The 14,287-nt window shown below is 37.2% G+C and overlaps 1 protein-coding gene across 1 annotated transcript; it reads left to right on the top strand.

The window, feature by feature from the left end:
• Positions 1 to 10,899: 10,899 nt before the first annotated feature.
• Card16 (caspase recruitment domain family member 16) lies at positions 10,900 to 11,962 on the top strand. Its single transcript, XM_078048859.1, has 2 exons — positions 10,900 to 10,906; positions 11,568 to 11,962. Exons 1-2 carry the CDS (start codon positions 10,900 to 10,902, stop codon positions 11,960 to 11,962), a joined length of 402 nt encoding a protein of 133 aa, XP_077904985.1.
• The last annotated feature ends 2,325 nt before the right edge of the window (positions 11,963 to 14,287 follow it).

Raw genomic sequence — 14,287 nt, 5'->3', positions numbered from 1 at the left:
TCTGAAAGTTATTTCTTTATCATCTTATCCAATCCATCTCACTATATAAAAATATGCCTGCTGTCCCTGGTCCTATACTATACATCTTCAGATACGGCAAGTAGATCACACGATAAGCTAACTTTAAGGTAAAAGAGCTGGAGGAAGCCTCATAATGTATACTTTCCCTCCAGAAAAAAAAAAAAAAAAAACTTTTTCCAGACAATAATAATTGCTTAATTGGTGGAAATTCCTTACCAAGACCCACCAGAATCCTGCTAATGGGATGCAGGGAATCTGATTTTGATTTTATGACAATACCACCAAGGCTTGCATAAGTCCTTACACCCTGGTAGGCAAGTGATATTACCTTTCTAGCATGTAATAATTTTACCTCCTGGTAAGAAGCCTTTCTGTATGATAAAGAAGCACTAATGTGCAGATCAAATCTCAAAACTTCTGCTTTAAGGAAAATGAAAGGTAGGTTTTAGCTAGGGAAGCAATGCCAAAAGACATCGTGTTCATTCTGTGACTCATGCATGCTTAGTGATGATCAACATTTTATTAAAATAACTAAAATTTAACCTTCTTAAAACTCACTAATATTTATAACTGAAGGAAACATTAATTGTGGGAATCTTATGAGACCTACTACAGTGTGCAGAAATTTTTATTCCTTCTGGCTGGAAGTTGAGTTAAACTGAAGCAGTTGTTTTGAATGGTGACAAAATAGCATAAGTTTGATCCTTGACACCCTGATGAATTAGCCCTGGAACACTTAGGCTCAGATTGATAATTCAGAGAAAAGTGAAATGATATCTTGTTCTAGCTGCTGAAATGTGGCGTCGGCCTAACAGCTGAATGTGTACCCTAACCAAGTCAGGTTGCCTTTGCCTTGGTCTTCTCTCCAAAGAGAGCAACAACTCTGCTCTAGCTCCTTATCTTTGGCACTTATTGGGCTGAAGTAGTCAACTAGACCCAGCTCATGGGACAGACAATGTGAAGCACACTTCTGTAGAGGCTGCTGTTTTCTGAATTGTACCTTAGGTTCTTAAAAACTAAACAAATAAATGAAAGGCCACTTCTGGTCATTCATAATTTAACTTCAATTTATTGAATTATTGACCATGGAGTTTAATCTGTTTCTCAAAGTTGAGTTTGAGATGCACACTGAACACTGTCATCAAGAATTGATATTCCACCACATGAGGGCCAATTTCTCCAGTATTTCCCTTATCTGCAAGATCCTAAGCAGGGAAGGAATCATAATGAACTAGTTCCAAATGTGATTATTCCCTTTGCAAATTATAGACAGTCTAAAAATAGAATCCTTAAACCTTACCCACTTTATTAGATAAATAAATCCATGAGGTAAATGAGAATCAGAATGTTGTCAGGTTATTTCAGAGAAGCCACATGACCATGGACAGAGCACTAGGTCAGGAGTCAGATGACCATTGTGTCTGCCTTGGTGACCCTGTCTTCCATACCATGTGACCCTGAGCATACTAGGAAGGTTGAGGGAGGTTAAGGGAGAGGAAGTTGCTTAGCCCAGAGAATACCCAAGGATGATTTAGATTTCTGAAATATTTGAAGAGCTCTTGAATATAAAATACATTATGCTGTGAATTTGTATAGCAGAAGTTGTAAAACATGGAGGACAGGTTTGTATAAAGAGTCTTTCTCACAGTCTAGTTTAGCAATGGATTATTCTGCTTCTGAAGTTTGAAGTTTTCTGACACAGGAAGTGTCTAAAACAATGTGCTGTATCAGGATCACCCCGGTATTCTCTGCACTTACTTATCTGAAAAGAAGATTAATAATAATAAAGAATGCTTAGCTTATTTATGAAATGAGCTTTTTGAATATCTAATATTCAGCAGGCATTGTAATGCACCTTGCCGCTCTAAGATGATAACATCCATAGACAAGAAAAAAAAAAAAAGCAAAAATGCTGCCAAAGACATTGACACGCCTTCTTCCTGTGAAGTTGCCAAAGGAGATGAACATGCAGGGAAGGCAAGAAAGGCACTTGCTGGTTCTTGAATTTAACTTGCATCTGGAGGACAAAGCAGAGCCCAAAGCAGGTGGCCCTGAACAATAGCTCTGTCTCCAAGTAAAGCTTGTCTCCCTCCACAGGCAGGCATTATTCCCTGAAACAGAAGCATCTATTTATCATTTTAAAGTCTTCCTACTTGTGATGTAAACTTGAGTAGAAAAAGGCAGTGGTGTAACAAGATTTCAGTTTCCTTCTGATCTCTTGACAGGACACCTGGAGGAGACTATCCTGGGGCACTCCACAAGATAGGAGTCCAGGACCAAGCTTCACATCAATGAACTAACTGCCTCTGACCTTCCTCTGGGGAGTCTCCTTACTTCCATTGAGTTCTGACACAGTTTGTGTTCCTCTTTCATGTAATTTGGACACTGATGAGTTGGATAATGTGGATTTACTTGAAACTTTTAGTAAATTTTGAAAAGACTTGGATAATTCTTACTATTAGTTTGATTGTATATTACACCATTTGTAATTAGATTTTTTAAATGAGGAATTATTACACTGCTAAAGTAATAAATATCGGCATCTACTCAATTAGTTAGAGTAGAATGAAATGTTCAGGTTAACTAGCTAAAAAGATAGTGCTGCCCATGCCTATGAAAATATTTAAAGGAATGTTTTCTACAAAATCTCAAAGGCTTTTATTTGATTGTTTTTTTAAGTTTGTTGCTTTGGCCTAACCGTGTGATATTTGATGGGATATTTCAAGTGGTTTCTGTTTGTGAATGATTTTTTTGTAAATCTTGAAGGGAGATTAAATTTTCCTTTTATTTTTAAGCAGTTGAAATTTAAGTAATGACAAAGGGGAAACATCCTACACATTTGTAATTGGGGTCCATTTCTGAGATGCTTGAGTCATAAAACAACAAGTAGACAAGTAAATGAATAAGTACACAAATAAATAACCATTCCTCATCCTGAGGGGTATAAATATAAATATATGGCTCGATATGATCATATACAACTTGATAAATCAAATATAGCAGAAAAAAAAGACAAAATTCAAGAACAAGTTCTCATATTAGAACAAGGTCAAAAGAGATAGAATTAAGTTGGAGACATAAACTTAATCTTCTGGCCTTTTTGGAGAAAAAAAAATGATTTGTCTTAGAAATAGATATTACACTCTACTTCACTGTATTTTCCCCTGAATACTCATAAAAAATTATAACATACATCTGTACAGGAGTCTGAACAGACTTGTAACTCCAAATTTTCTGTCTCTAGCATGTTTCCCCACTGAACACAATCAGAACTCATTGCAAAGTGACCACTCCTGTGTTTGGAACAAGAGAAAATTACAATAACTAATACCCATTTTTTTCTTCAAAAAATAGAGGATATTTTTCAGAGATATTTAGCTAAACTATTTTTTAGAATATAAATATCAGATTCTTAATTGTTTGAGCATGTTACTAGCATATATATATACATACAAAAAACATAAACAAACAATAACAATAATTATGATTATGCAAATTTAAATTCTCAAGGTATATAAAGGTCTGAAAGTCCATAGAAGTTTTTCAAAGCAGATAGATGTAAATCAAGCTAATAAATGTCTCTGCCTCCCAGGGTGAAGAAGTGGATAGTTGTTTCTAATTCCATGGTCCATTTAGGGCAAGAAATGACAGGGAACAAATTTTAATTGTGTTTCTTTAACCAAACTTGGTCTGAGAACCTCCTAAATAAAAAGCTTTAAAGTGAAATTTGCTTAGAGAGAAGAGATTGTTGAAAGTGGCCAGTTCTCTGACGCAATGAAAACTCTCCTTATTATTTCAAACACTCAGTAAGAAGCCTCTCACAAGGAAAAGGTAAAATAATATTGAATTTGGGTGGTGGAATGTAAGGCAAAGTTCTTATTCTGGGGTATGAGTACTTTAAAAGCTTATTTTTGATTCAAGAAACAGAAAAAGGTGATGAACTTTATAGAGTTTTAGTGTAAATCTTTAAAATAGTAACCTAGGGCTGTGGTTGTGGCTCAGCAGTAAAGTGCTCGCCTAGCAAGTGTGAGGCCCTGGGTTCGAACCTCAGCACCACATAAAAATAAATAAATAGAATAAAGGTATTGTGTCCAACTACAACTAAAAAATAAATATTAAAAAAATAGTAACCCAAATCTACATTTTTAAGGGAGACATTGGCTGCTTCTTCAGATTTGGTAGGCCCCTACCTTTGAGGGGCAAGACAGAAGTACCACAGAGGTTCACGATGTCTCCTCTTTGTGTAGTAGTTGCCTGTGTGCATAACATTCAATATCCTTGTTCAAATAAACTGCTACCTTATAAAGAGTAGATTTGTAAGTTTTTTTGGATGATTTATTTCTGCCCATCTCTATATCAGCTCATTTGTGATTCAGAGCTTTCATGGATAGTGAACTGAAATATAGGACTAAGATCTAAGGCAAACAAATATTTCACATTTCCTAAGCCAACAACTGGCTCTAGAGAAAAAAAGGAATGAGCATGCTCAGCACAGGGCGTCACAATGGAGAATTCATAAGCTGTTTTGGCTGCCTTCCAACAAATGATGAACACCCACTCCATTTCCCACTGCAGAAACATGGGAACAGAAAGTTAGAAACAGTTACACAAAGAGAAGCTAAGTTGGTTGTGTCCCTTCTTTTTCCCTCTAACCTCACTGAAGGAGAAGCCAAGAGGGAGCTCCACCCTCAGGACAGAATCACTTCCCCAAATCAATGTATACCTGTGGTCACACTGATATCCTGGAACCCTGCATCAGTTAGCAGGAGAGGGGAAGGAAAAGGGGGAGGAGGAAGGAGAAAAGCAGAAGAGAGAGAGGGGAAGAAGGAGGAAGAGGAAGAAGAAGAAGGAGAGAAAGAGAAAAGGCCTAGGAAAGATTCATCTGAGCTAGAAATAAAGGAGAATCTCCAACTTCCTCTCTCACATACACATGCACCCAGATAACCATCTTAGTTGTGCATGTTTCTTCTTGGCCTTAGTAGCTTACAGGAGGCATCATGGACATAGGAGGTCAGCAGCATTGCCAAGCCCTCTGTCATTCCTGTAAGGTGACTTTCCTTGTCTGTGCTGTTTCTACCTACCACTTACAACTTTCAGTAAGATTATGAAGTTACCAGGATTTTACAGTGTTGATGTTTAATTAAGTGGGGTTGAGTTTTTCCCCTAAACAAGTATTTGCCTTATCTATTTTCCATCTTGGCACGTGTCTTACTCTAAAAGGCCAAATAAAAGGCATGATTGTATAATATCAGTCACCATAAAGTGTCTGAAATTTGGAGGATATTGACCACTAATGCCCATATTTCTTTGGATAAAGTTAACATATTAATATCCCCTTATCATTAGAAGAGTAAAACATAAAACATATATTTTAACATTCACAGACTCTAGCTCTAGCCATGAAATCATCCCAAGCCAGTCTAAAATCACTGACCTAAGTCAGGGTCTTTCATTAGCAGCTTCATTCAGAGCCATTCTCCACTGCAATTTTTGTAGGTTTTTCATTAACTCCATACTTGAGATCAAGCCAATCCTAAAATTCTCATGATATCCACTTACCTAAAATTATGAATAAATATTACAAGAGTACTTTCTCTCTCCTCCCCAATTTAGAAAAAAAATAATAGCCAGCCAGTATAATAGATTGTGATTTAAGATTTGAGTCCTGAGTAGGAATAACCCTAAACTCCATTACATATTTTGCTATAGATCTGAAAGTATGGAAAGGAGAATGGCAACATCAGCAAGTACAACAGGAAATTAGGAAATCTTGGTTTCTAGTTCACAGGAATGCCAGGGGAGGTTTTGTGGTATATGTTATCTACAACCCATGAAATTAAATTCAAGGAGATGACAGTTCCATCAAAGAGTTCATTGCACTTGGACATCCTCCCTTCTCTGTCAGAGAGTGGCTGATTAATGGACAGTCTTTTCCTTTGAATTGCAACTCTTTTAGTGAATACACAGCTTCACCTACTCAGTGCAACTTGTCCATGTCTCGACCAGTTATGTGTTACCTTACATAACAAAAGGGGCTTTGTGGTTAAGTATATTGAAATGGGCAGTGACCCCACATTGTCCAGGGAGGGCAACTTAATCACAATTTATTAGAAGACTTTAGACCAAAAAAAAAAAAAAAAAAAAAAAGACTTTAGAAGGAAAGAAGTAGAATAGTCAGAGAAGAAAATGGGAATAGGAGCAGAGGTCACAGTGACACAGAGCCATGTGCCAATAAAGTGGGCAGCCTCCAGAAGGGAAAAGGTGGGAAGAATGATTCTCCCCTAGAGCCTCCAGAAGTGGGGACCTGCCCACACCTTGATCATTAAGCTCCATGAAACCCACTTTAGACTATGACCTCCAGAAATGGAAGACATTAAATTTGCATGGTGATCAGCAATTGAATTGTGGTAATTTGTTGGAAAAGCAATAGGAAATTAATCCATCTCCTACATGTGCTCCCTTCATGGTAGATACTCTAATTAACAATTATTTTATTTATTGGCCTATAGACTTACTGTCTCTTTCCTAATAGCAAATAAGCTTTATGAAGTCCGGACTCTATGTACTAATTAATTTATTTCGTTCTCATTGAGCACAAAGTATGATATTTAATAGGGTCAAAAGAAATATTTTTGAGTGAGTTTAGATGAATACAGGCTAAGATTATATTTCATTGTCCTAATCCACATTAAAATATGAGCCAACAAAATAGCCCTTTTATTTCCCATGAAAGCTATTGCCAAACCTGTTCATCTAGCAGTGGAACAATGAATTACAAGCATTACCTGCCTACACTGTGCAGATTTCAATTATGAAACCTCAATTGTGCTTCAATTATTAACTCACATGTCTGCATTCTTTAGTAGCCAGCAACAATCCTTAAGAACAAAACAATGCTGTATTTTTGTTTTGAATTCCTAGATTCTTTTTCATGCCTGCTGTTTATTAGACATGCTATCAATATATATATAATGAATGAAAATAAATGAGGAGATGTATTATGATTAAATTAATTAATTCATATTTACCCTGATTACAATTGTGTGCATGGCTTAATTTTGAATTTTAAACTGATTACCCTAATTATAATATATTTGTCTAAATCATTTTTATTCACAAATTTGCTATGTTTGACATTTATTCTTCCTTTCTAACATTCACATTTTATAATGTATACTGAATTGTTCTCAACACAGCAATCATTACTGTGTGTGATATGGTGTATAAAAGCAAAGGAGATGGACAAGGACACTCTTGGGGACTCATTTTAGAGAAATACAGAGAGGAAATAAGTAATTGAAAATATCAGTTAGTGATAAGTGCTTTGTAAAGGAACCAACTTACCTCAATAATCTTGTTTTTATTTTGCTGCATCACAGGCATTGTCTGCTTAAAAGAAACAGCTCTATTTCCTTGTCCTTGTTTTCATTTATGGCATTCTGATTTGCATGCTTCCGATTTTATGCTGTTCTGCAGGCATGGGATGCTCTTCCCTGCCTTGCATTTGCATGTGAAATAGCTTGGCTTTTGAATTGGAGGAGTGAGTTTAAATTTGATTTCTTCCTAATATTAACTACTGACTTCCTGTGAGAAGTTTTAATGTGAGAGAGGCCAGTTTTCCATCTGTAAAATGGAAATCTAGCACTAACATCTTTTTCACGGGGATGCTGTGTGAACAATGCCCTGTTGTTTGTAAAGCATCCACCACAATGTCTGGTACATAGTAGGCTCTCTTTAATTATAGATGATCCTCCTTGCTGAGGGCCATTGCCAAGTAGGAATGATGCATCGAAATTTCCTTGCCAGCGTACCCCATGTTAAATGGACTTGCCTTGGAAATCCGCTGTGACCTTGCATGTGTGTTTGAGAAAGGTGACCCTGCTCAAGGACGAGGGTGAATCCAGGTTTAAGGTGTATCCTGCAGGTTTGAGGAAGTATCCCGCTCCTTGGGTTTAGGGCGTTCCCGGTTTAAGACAAATTTAAGGTATTCCCGGTTTAAGATAATCTGGGTTTAAGGAAGTTCCAGGTTTAAGGTTATTGCTGCTGGGAATAGGGCATTCCTGCTGCCTGAGTTCCTGTTGAGTTCTCGCGGAATTCAGAAAGTATTTGGGACGTGAATTGTGCGGGCAGATTTTAGATTTCCCCTGAACGTGTGTGAGGGCCGGTGTGAGTTCGGGAATAAAGAATTGCTGTTTGAATCTACAAAGCTGTGTGGTGGCTCCTGATTCTGTGCCCAGCTAAGACATTGGCTCCTCCTCCTCTTCCTCCTCCTCCTCCTCCTCCTCCTCCTCCTCCTCCTTCTTTTTTCATTTGTACATTCAACAGTCATTGAAAGCCCAGAACACTTATAAATCCATCTTTTTCTGAAATCCCATTATAGCATTGTTTGTACTGCCATTTAGTGAATTTTCTAGTCTCTTTTATTGGCATATATTCTTCCTGTGCTTATACTTTTGTCTTTTAACTTATCATATACCTATGAAAGCAGACCCTCCCTCAATATTAACTGCCTTGCCTTCATAGGGCACAATGCTAGAAGAAGAGGTGGATGTGATACAAGAGACCTGGACTGGGAATGAGAAACTCTAAATTTTCCCTCAAATTCATCTCATCCTTTGGGCAATTATGCAGGTTCATTATTCACTGGAGGAAGCTGCAGTTCTTCTCTCATGCCTTCTAACTCCCAAAGTACTTGTAAACAGAGTTTAAAAAGTTCAAAAGAACATACAGCCCAACTCCCACATTCAGAGCTGTATAAAATAATAACACTAATCTAACAATCAATACAACATACTTAATACTCAATACAACATACATAACCGAACCACCTGCCATCAATTCTGCCCCCAGTTTCTTAGGGAAAGCCTGGCATAATGATGAACCAGATTCAGTAGCCAGACCACCTGGGTTTGAATTCCAAGTCTGCCACTTACTTGCTGTGTGATTTGGGGTACATGCTTAAGCTTTGTTTTTTCATCTATACAATGGTCTTAATAATACTATCTTCTTCATAGGAACACCATATATATTAAATGAGTAAAAAGTTGTAATGTGCATGTATATAGCATATATAAATGTTTGGGAAATAGTTTTGAGATTTAATCCACATAAGAACATATTATTGTTATGCCCATTTCATAGTTAAAGTGGCTGAGGCTAAGTAACTTTTACCAAGGTGATAAAATATGTAAGCAAAAGAGCAGAGACCTTAAACTCTCATGTGTAACTTAAAGTCAACAGAAGCTCATCATGAGGTGAGAGAGATTTGGCAAAGTCTGGAGACATGTTTTGTTGCCACAATCGGGAGAGTTTTACCAGCTTCTGATAGGTAAAAGCTGACAATCCTGGAATGCAGAGGATGCCTCCTACCATAGAGACTGATCTGGCCCAAATGCCATAATGTTCCCCGAGAAGATACAGGACATCAATTAAACTTAAATTTCAGTTAAACAACAAATACATCCAGCATAAATATGCCTCAAATATTTAGATGAAAAAGGTCCCATACCATATTTGAGACATATTTAATTGTGAGTGAATTTTCTAGTCCCTGTATTTTTGTATACTAAATCATTTAAAGTATAAAATATCTCACAAGTTCTTCATAAGAATCACCTCCATTGGTGACACATGATTCCCTCTAATTTTAGGGAGAAAAATGAGACTTAGAAAGAACACTATTTGTCCATGATCATGGAGATTGAAAGTGGTAAAACTGGTACCAAATGCAGTAATTCTCTAATTCCTAGACTAATGGCATTTGAATGCAGTCAATCAGCCTGTAGTTTATCAACTTAGAAATTTGGTATATGACACATGGCAACAGAGAAACAAGTGGCTCAGAACAGAGAGAACATTGTTGTACTTAACCCCAAGTTACAAGTGGCCTTTGGAGGCATGGAATGATTCTGTCTATAGAGGAAACTGCAGTAGGCATCCCTAGTCATCTGAGGTGCCAGGTACCAGGATTGTGCAAAGACTCATCCTGCAGTGTTTTTTTTCAAATATTTTGACATATTTTCACTAAAATATAGACTAAGAACAAGAGAAAACAATTTGTTTGTTTGTTTGTTTATACATACCAGGGATTGAACCCAGGGGCACTTAACCACTGAGCCACATCCTCAGCCCCTTTTTTAAAATATTTTATTAGAGGCAGGATCTCACTGAGTTCCTCAGTGACTCGTTAAGTTGCTGAGGCTGGATTTGAACTCGTGATTCTCTGCCTCAGCCTCCCAAGTCTCTGGGATTACAGGTGCTTAGCTGAGAAAACATTATATTTTAAAAAGATTTGTATGCACCTTTTTGTTAAAGTTGCTCGTGGGATCAAATGACATCATAGAGTTCTTCTCAGGTGACAGAACATGTGTGATTGTAGTAAAGAAGAAGAGCAGAGACCATTCCACAGGCTGCCATATGATAGCACAGCCTGTTGAATACCAACTGAAAAAGTCAATTAAATATGATTCTTCTAATGTGGAAAGAAATAATGATTCTTCTAATGTGGGAGACAGGTTTTAGTTCTGTGAGTTGGCTGGGAGTAGTCAGCCCTTATGCAGGTGCTGCTGAGAGTCTCTCTGATAACCAGGTATCCAAGACTGAGATGAGGGGCTCATGGAGTTGGGGATTTATAGTAGATGAGTTGACTTAATTTATCTTAGCAGTTTTCCAGGTCAATGTTTAATTCTCCCCCCCCCCTCTCTCTCTCACACACACACACACACACACACACACACAAAGGACATCCATATAAGCAATGCAGTAGCTCCACCCTAAATTATAGTCATATTCTGCTCAACAGGAAAATCCTGTTTCTTTTTAGTACTTTGTTCTCCTTTTGATTCCTCCTATTATCCTAAGAAGACAGCTACAGAGGACATGGCTGGTAAGACTTCTTTTGATCACTCTGGGGCATTAGGAAAGATATTTGATATTGACGCACTTCAACTTTTATTTACTAGAAACTGTATAGTTTGTGTGAACAATTTTTAGTTAGAGGAGAAAAGAAGGAGCCCTCCTCCTCTGAGCTATATTCTGTCAGGCTCTTATAAACGGCCTTATAGGAAATGAGCTATGGATCTTCCCTGAATGCTCATGTTCCAAACATGACTGAAGTTCAGAATCTGCATAGTGCAATCACCAAGGATGAGTCTTTCTAAATAAAAGAAGGGAAAATGACATAAATCTGACCATTATTGACTCCGATTTCTTGGATATATTTATATTCATCAAAGAAATACAACAGTTGGAGCTTCTTAGGCCTTTCCTGGCAACTCACTAAGGTAGAACCAGAAGAACCACCAGGTAAGTAGAGCCTTGTTTTTGAGGGTGCTGGGTTAGACTTCTATGAGTGGCTGCCCATGGGTTGAGAAGGAATGGCAGCGATCGTAAATACATTAATTAGACCATCCCTTGGGATAGCTGAACCACATAGAGGAAATATAGGAAAAAAAAAAAAGAAGAAGAAAGAAGAAGCCTAGTTATTGAGGTGGCGGTTGTATTTCTTGAGCTGGCTATCAATTTCAACACTGTTGTGCTTCCAACAGATAAGAGACTAAAGGAGAAAAGGAAAACATTTATTATCTCAGTGTCTGAGGATACGCTTTACACTTTGCTGGATGACCTACTAAGTGAAGAGGTAGTGAACGAAGAGGAGGCTGAAAATGTGAAAAAGAAAAATGCTACAACTAAAGACAAAGCCCGTGATTTGATCGATGCAGTCATTCCAAAAGGGTCCTGTGCCAGCCAAAAACTTATTGACTATATCTGTAAGAGAGATTCCAGCCTTGCTTATAAATTAGGATTTTCTTCAGGTGAGATTCCAAGATTTTATTTAAAAATTCTAAATGATTTAATCAACAAAACTATAGATATTTACAGTGTAGAATTCGATGTTCTGCTCTATTGGTCCATTGTGGGAAGATTAAATCAAGCTAATTGATGTATATGTCACATTGCAGGCTTGTCCCTTTTTTTTTTGTGGTTAGAACACTTAAAGTCCACTCTCTAAATAATTTTCTAAGATACATTATTATTAACTACAGTCACATTCTCAATTCTGTCCTTGTATCTTGGCATCTAATGCATGCTTTCTTATTTACCTGCCAGATAACAGATGACTCAGCAGCTCTTAACCTAATATATTATTACAGTCGGTCTCCCATTCATGCTGGCTTGCTCTTCCTGCTCTCCTTTGCTTTGTTAAAATCAAATTCTCCTAGTCTCTTCTTCACATGTGGGCAGTACCTTACCCTTCACTTGAAGTGTCTTTTTATCTGTGGATAATCCTTTAGTCTTTCAGTAATAATTTTGAAGCCTTTTTTTTCTAATCTCTCCAAATGAATAAGGGACAAAAGTTTTTACTGTGGTCCTTGACATTGAGCCTTTATAATTCATGAAGTCTCCTGAGGACACATTAGAACCACATGCCCTTCCCTTATTTGTCATTTATTTGATGACACAATATTTTTTCAATCCATTTCTCTTGACAACTTGTCCACCATCAGCTATATTACTTCAAGTTTTCCAATAGTGATAGTCCACTTCATCACTTCTGCATAAATCAAGTGCAATTTATCATTCTTTTTCTTGCTTTATTACAATTAGAAATATTAGAAATGTGTCTTACAGTCTTTTCAGTGCTCAATCTAAGAGCTGTTTCTTCATGAAAGATGCTCAATACTTATGGCAATTAAAGGGTAATAAGGACCAACATTCAGTAATTGATGAAATATTCCAATTGAAACACTGCCCGTTTACTAATCTACTAATATCCCAAGAATAAAACCCACTGTTCTTAATCTAACACACACTTTACATATCTCCAGCCTCAGCTTCTGTTCCTTTTTAAATAAATGCCAATGCTCTGGTACATTATAGATATAGGAGATATTAAGGAAGGGCTTGATTATGAATTTGGACCTAGAAGAGCTGGAGTCATAAAATTATGATATCCATTTGAAATCTTAGGACTGGATGAGATCACTATAAATAGACAGTAAAAGGAAGCCCTTGGAAAAGCACCAGGATAATTTCAGAAATCACAGGAATCAAAGGTAGCATTAGACTCTAGATGAGAATAACTCACCTTCATTGCAGAAGCAGTGGCAAACAGGCATATCAGTGCTTTGTGGTTTAATGTGATCCATACATGTGCACACAACACCAAATTCTGATTTCATCGTTTTCTAAGTACACATTATATTTGTAGTAGCAAGAGAAAAATAATGATGTTAACACTCACATAAAACTTAATATAGCCACACATTGCTTCAAGTACTTCTTGGGTGTTAAATCACTAAATATGCACAAAAATCTAATATGTAAACTGATTTTTTTTGTTCTCACTTAGAAGTGGGAAAATTGGAAACAGGGGATATTAAGTAATCTAAGTTCATATAGCTGTTATGCAGTAGAATCAGGAGTAAAGCTTGCTTCCAAATCCCATCCTGAGGACTGCCAAGCTGTATTGTGTTGTACAAACAGACCTTTCTATCCAATGATGCCAAATCAGAGATCCACAGGGACTCTGTTTCTTGTGTCTCTGTGTAAAACATGCCATTACTTCTAATCACTGCCTTACTCTTCTCTGAGTTCAATCAACCAAACAAACCAAAACCCGCAACATCTGTCCACACTTTTTTCTTTCTTTTCAGGCACATTTAGGGATAGAATGACTGTTTCCCCAAGAAAGCATCAAAGACTACTCAGGGAGGAAATGAGTAACGATATTCTCCAGCCTGAGCCTCCTTGATGAGACTTTTGATGACCTTCACACACTTTGCCCAGTTGATGGACCTATATTCTGAGTTCTAGATCTTCAGCAAGGACAGCCGGTCACCACCACCCACCCCACTGATGCCCTGGCATCTTGGCTGCTCCATAACTTGAAAAGAAAGGATAAACAACTGGACAACCTATCCTCCATTGTTCAGTAGAGCCAAGCACTCAGCTTTTAAAAATAGCCTTATAAAGAAATCAAGGAGAAATGAGAATCCAATGTTGATAACTACATATAATGAGAGAGACTTGGGAGAGTTATCCATCCAAAACAAAGCACATTGTAGCTGTTCTTAGGGACCAGCTATATAATCTTTATAAATCTGAGATTAGATTCAAAGGAGATTCTTAATGAAGTTTTCAGAACCAAGGAAGATCAATAGAGTCTTATTAGACCTATTGTTTCCTAGTCTTCACCAGAGTCACATGCATATATTGCTGCATCTGGAGTACCTCTCTTAATCAGTTAACTTTTCCCACAAAGGAG

Source organism: Ictidomys tridecemlineatus, chromosome 4 (genome assembly GCF_052094955.1).
Source record: "Ictidomys tridecemlineatus isolate mIctTri1 chromosome 4, mIctTri1.hap1, whole genome shotgun sequence".
Lineage (NCBI taxonomy): Eukaryota > Metazoa > Chordata > Mammalia > Rodentia > Sciuridae > Ictidomys > Ictidomys tridecemlineatus.
Note: the sequence above shows the minus strand (reverse complement) of the source record. Positions and strands in the feature narration are given on the sequence as shown.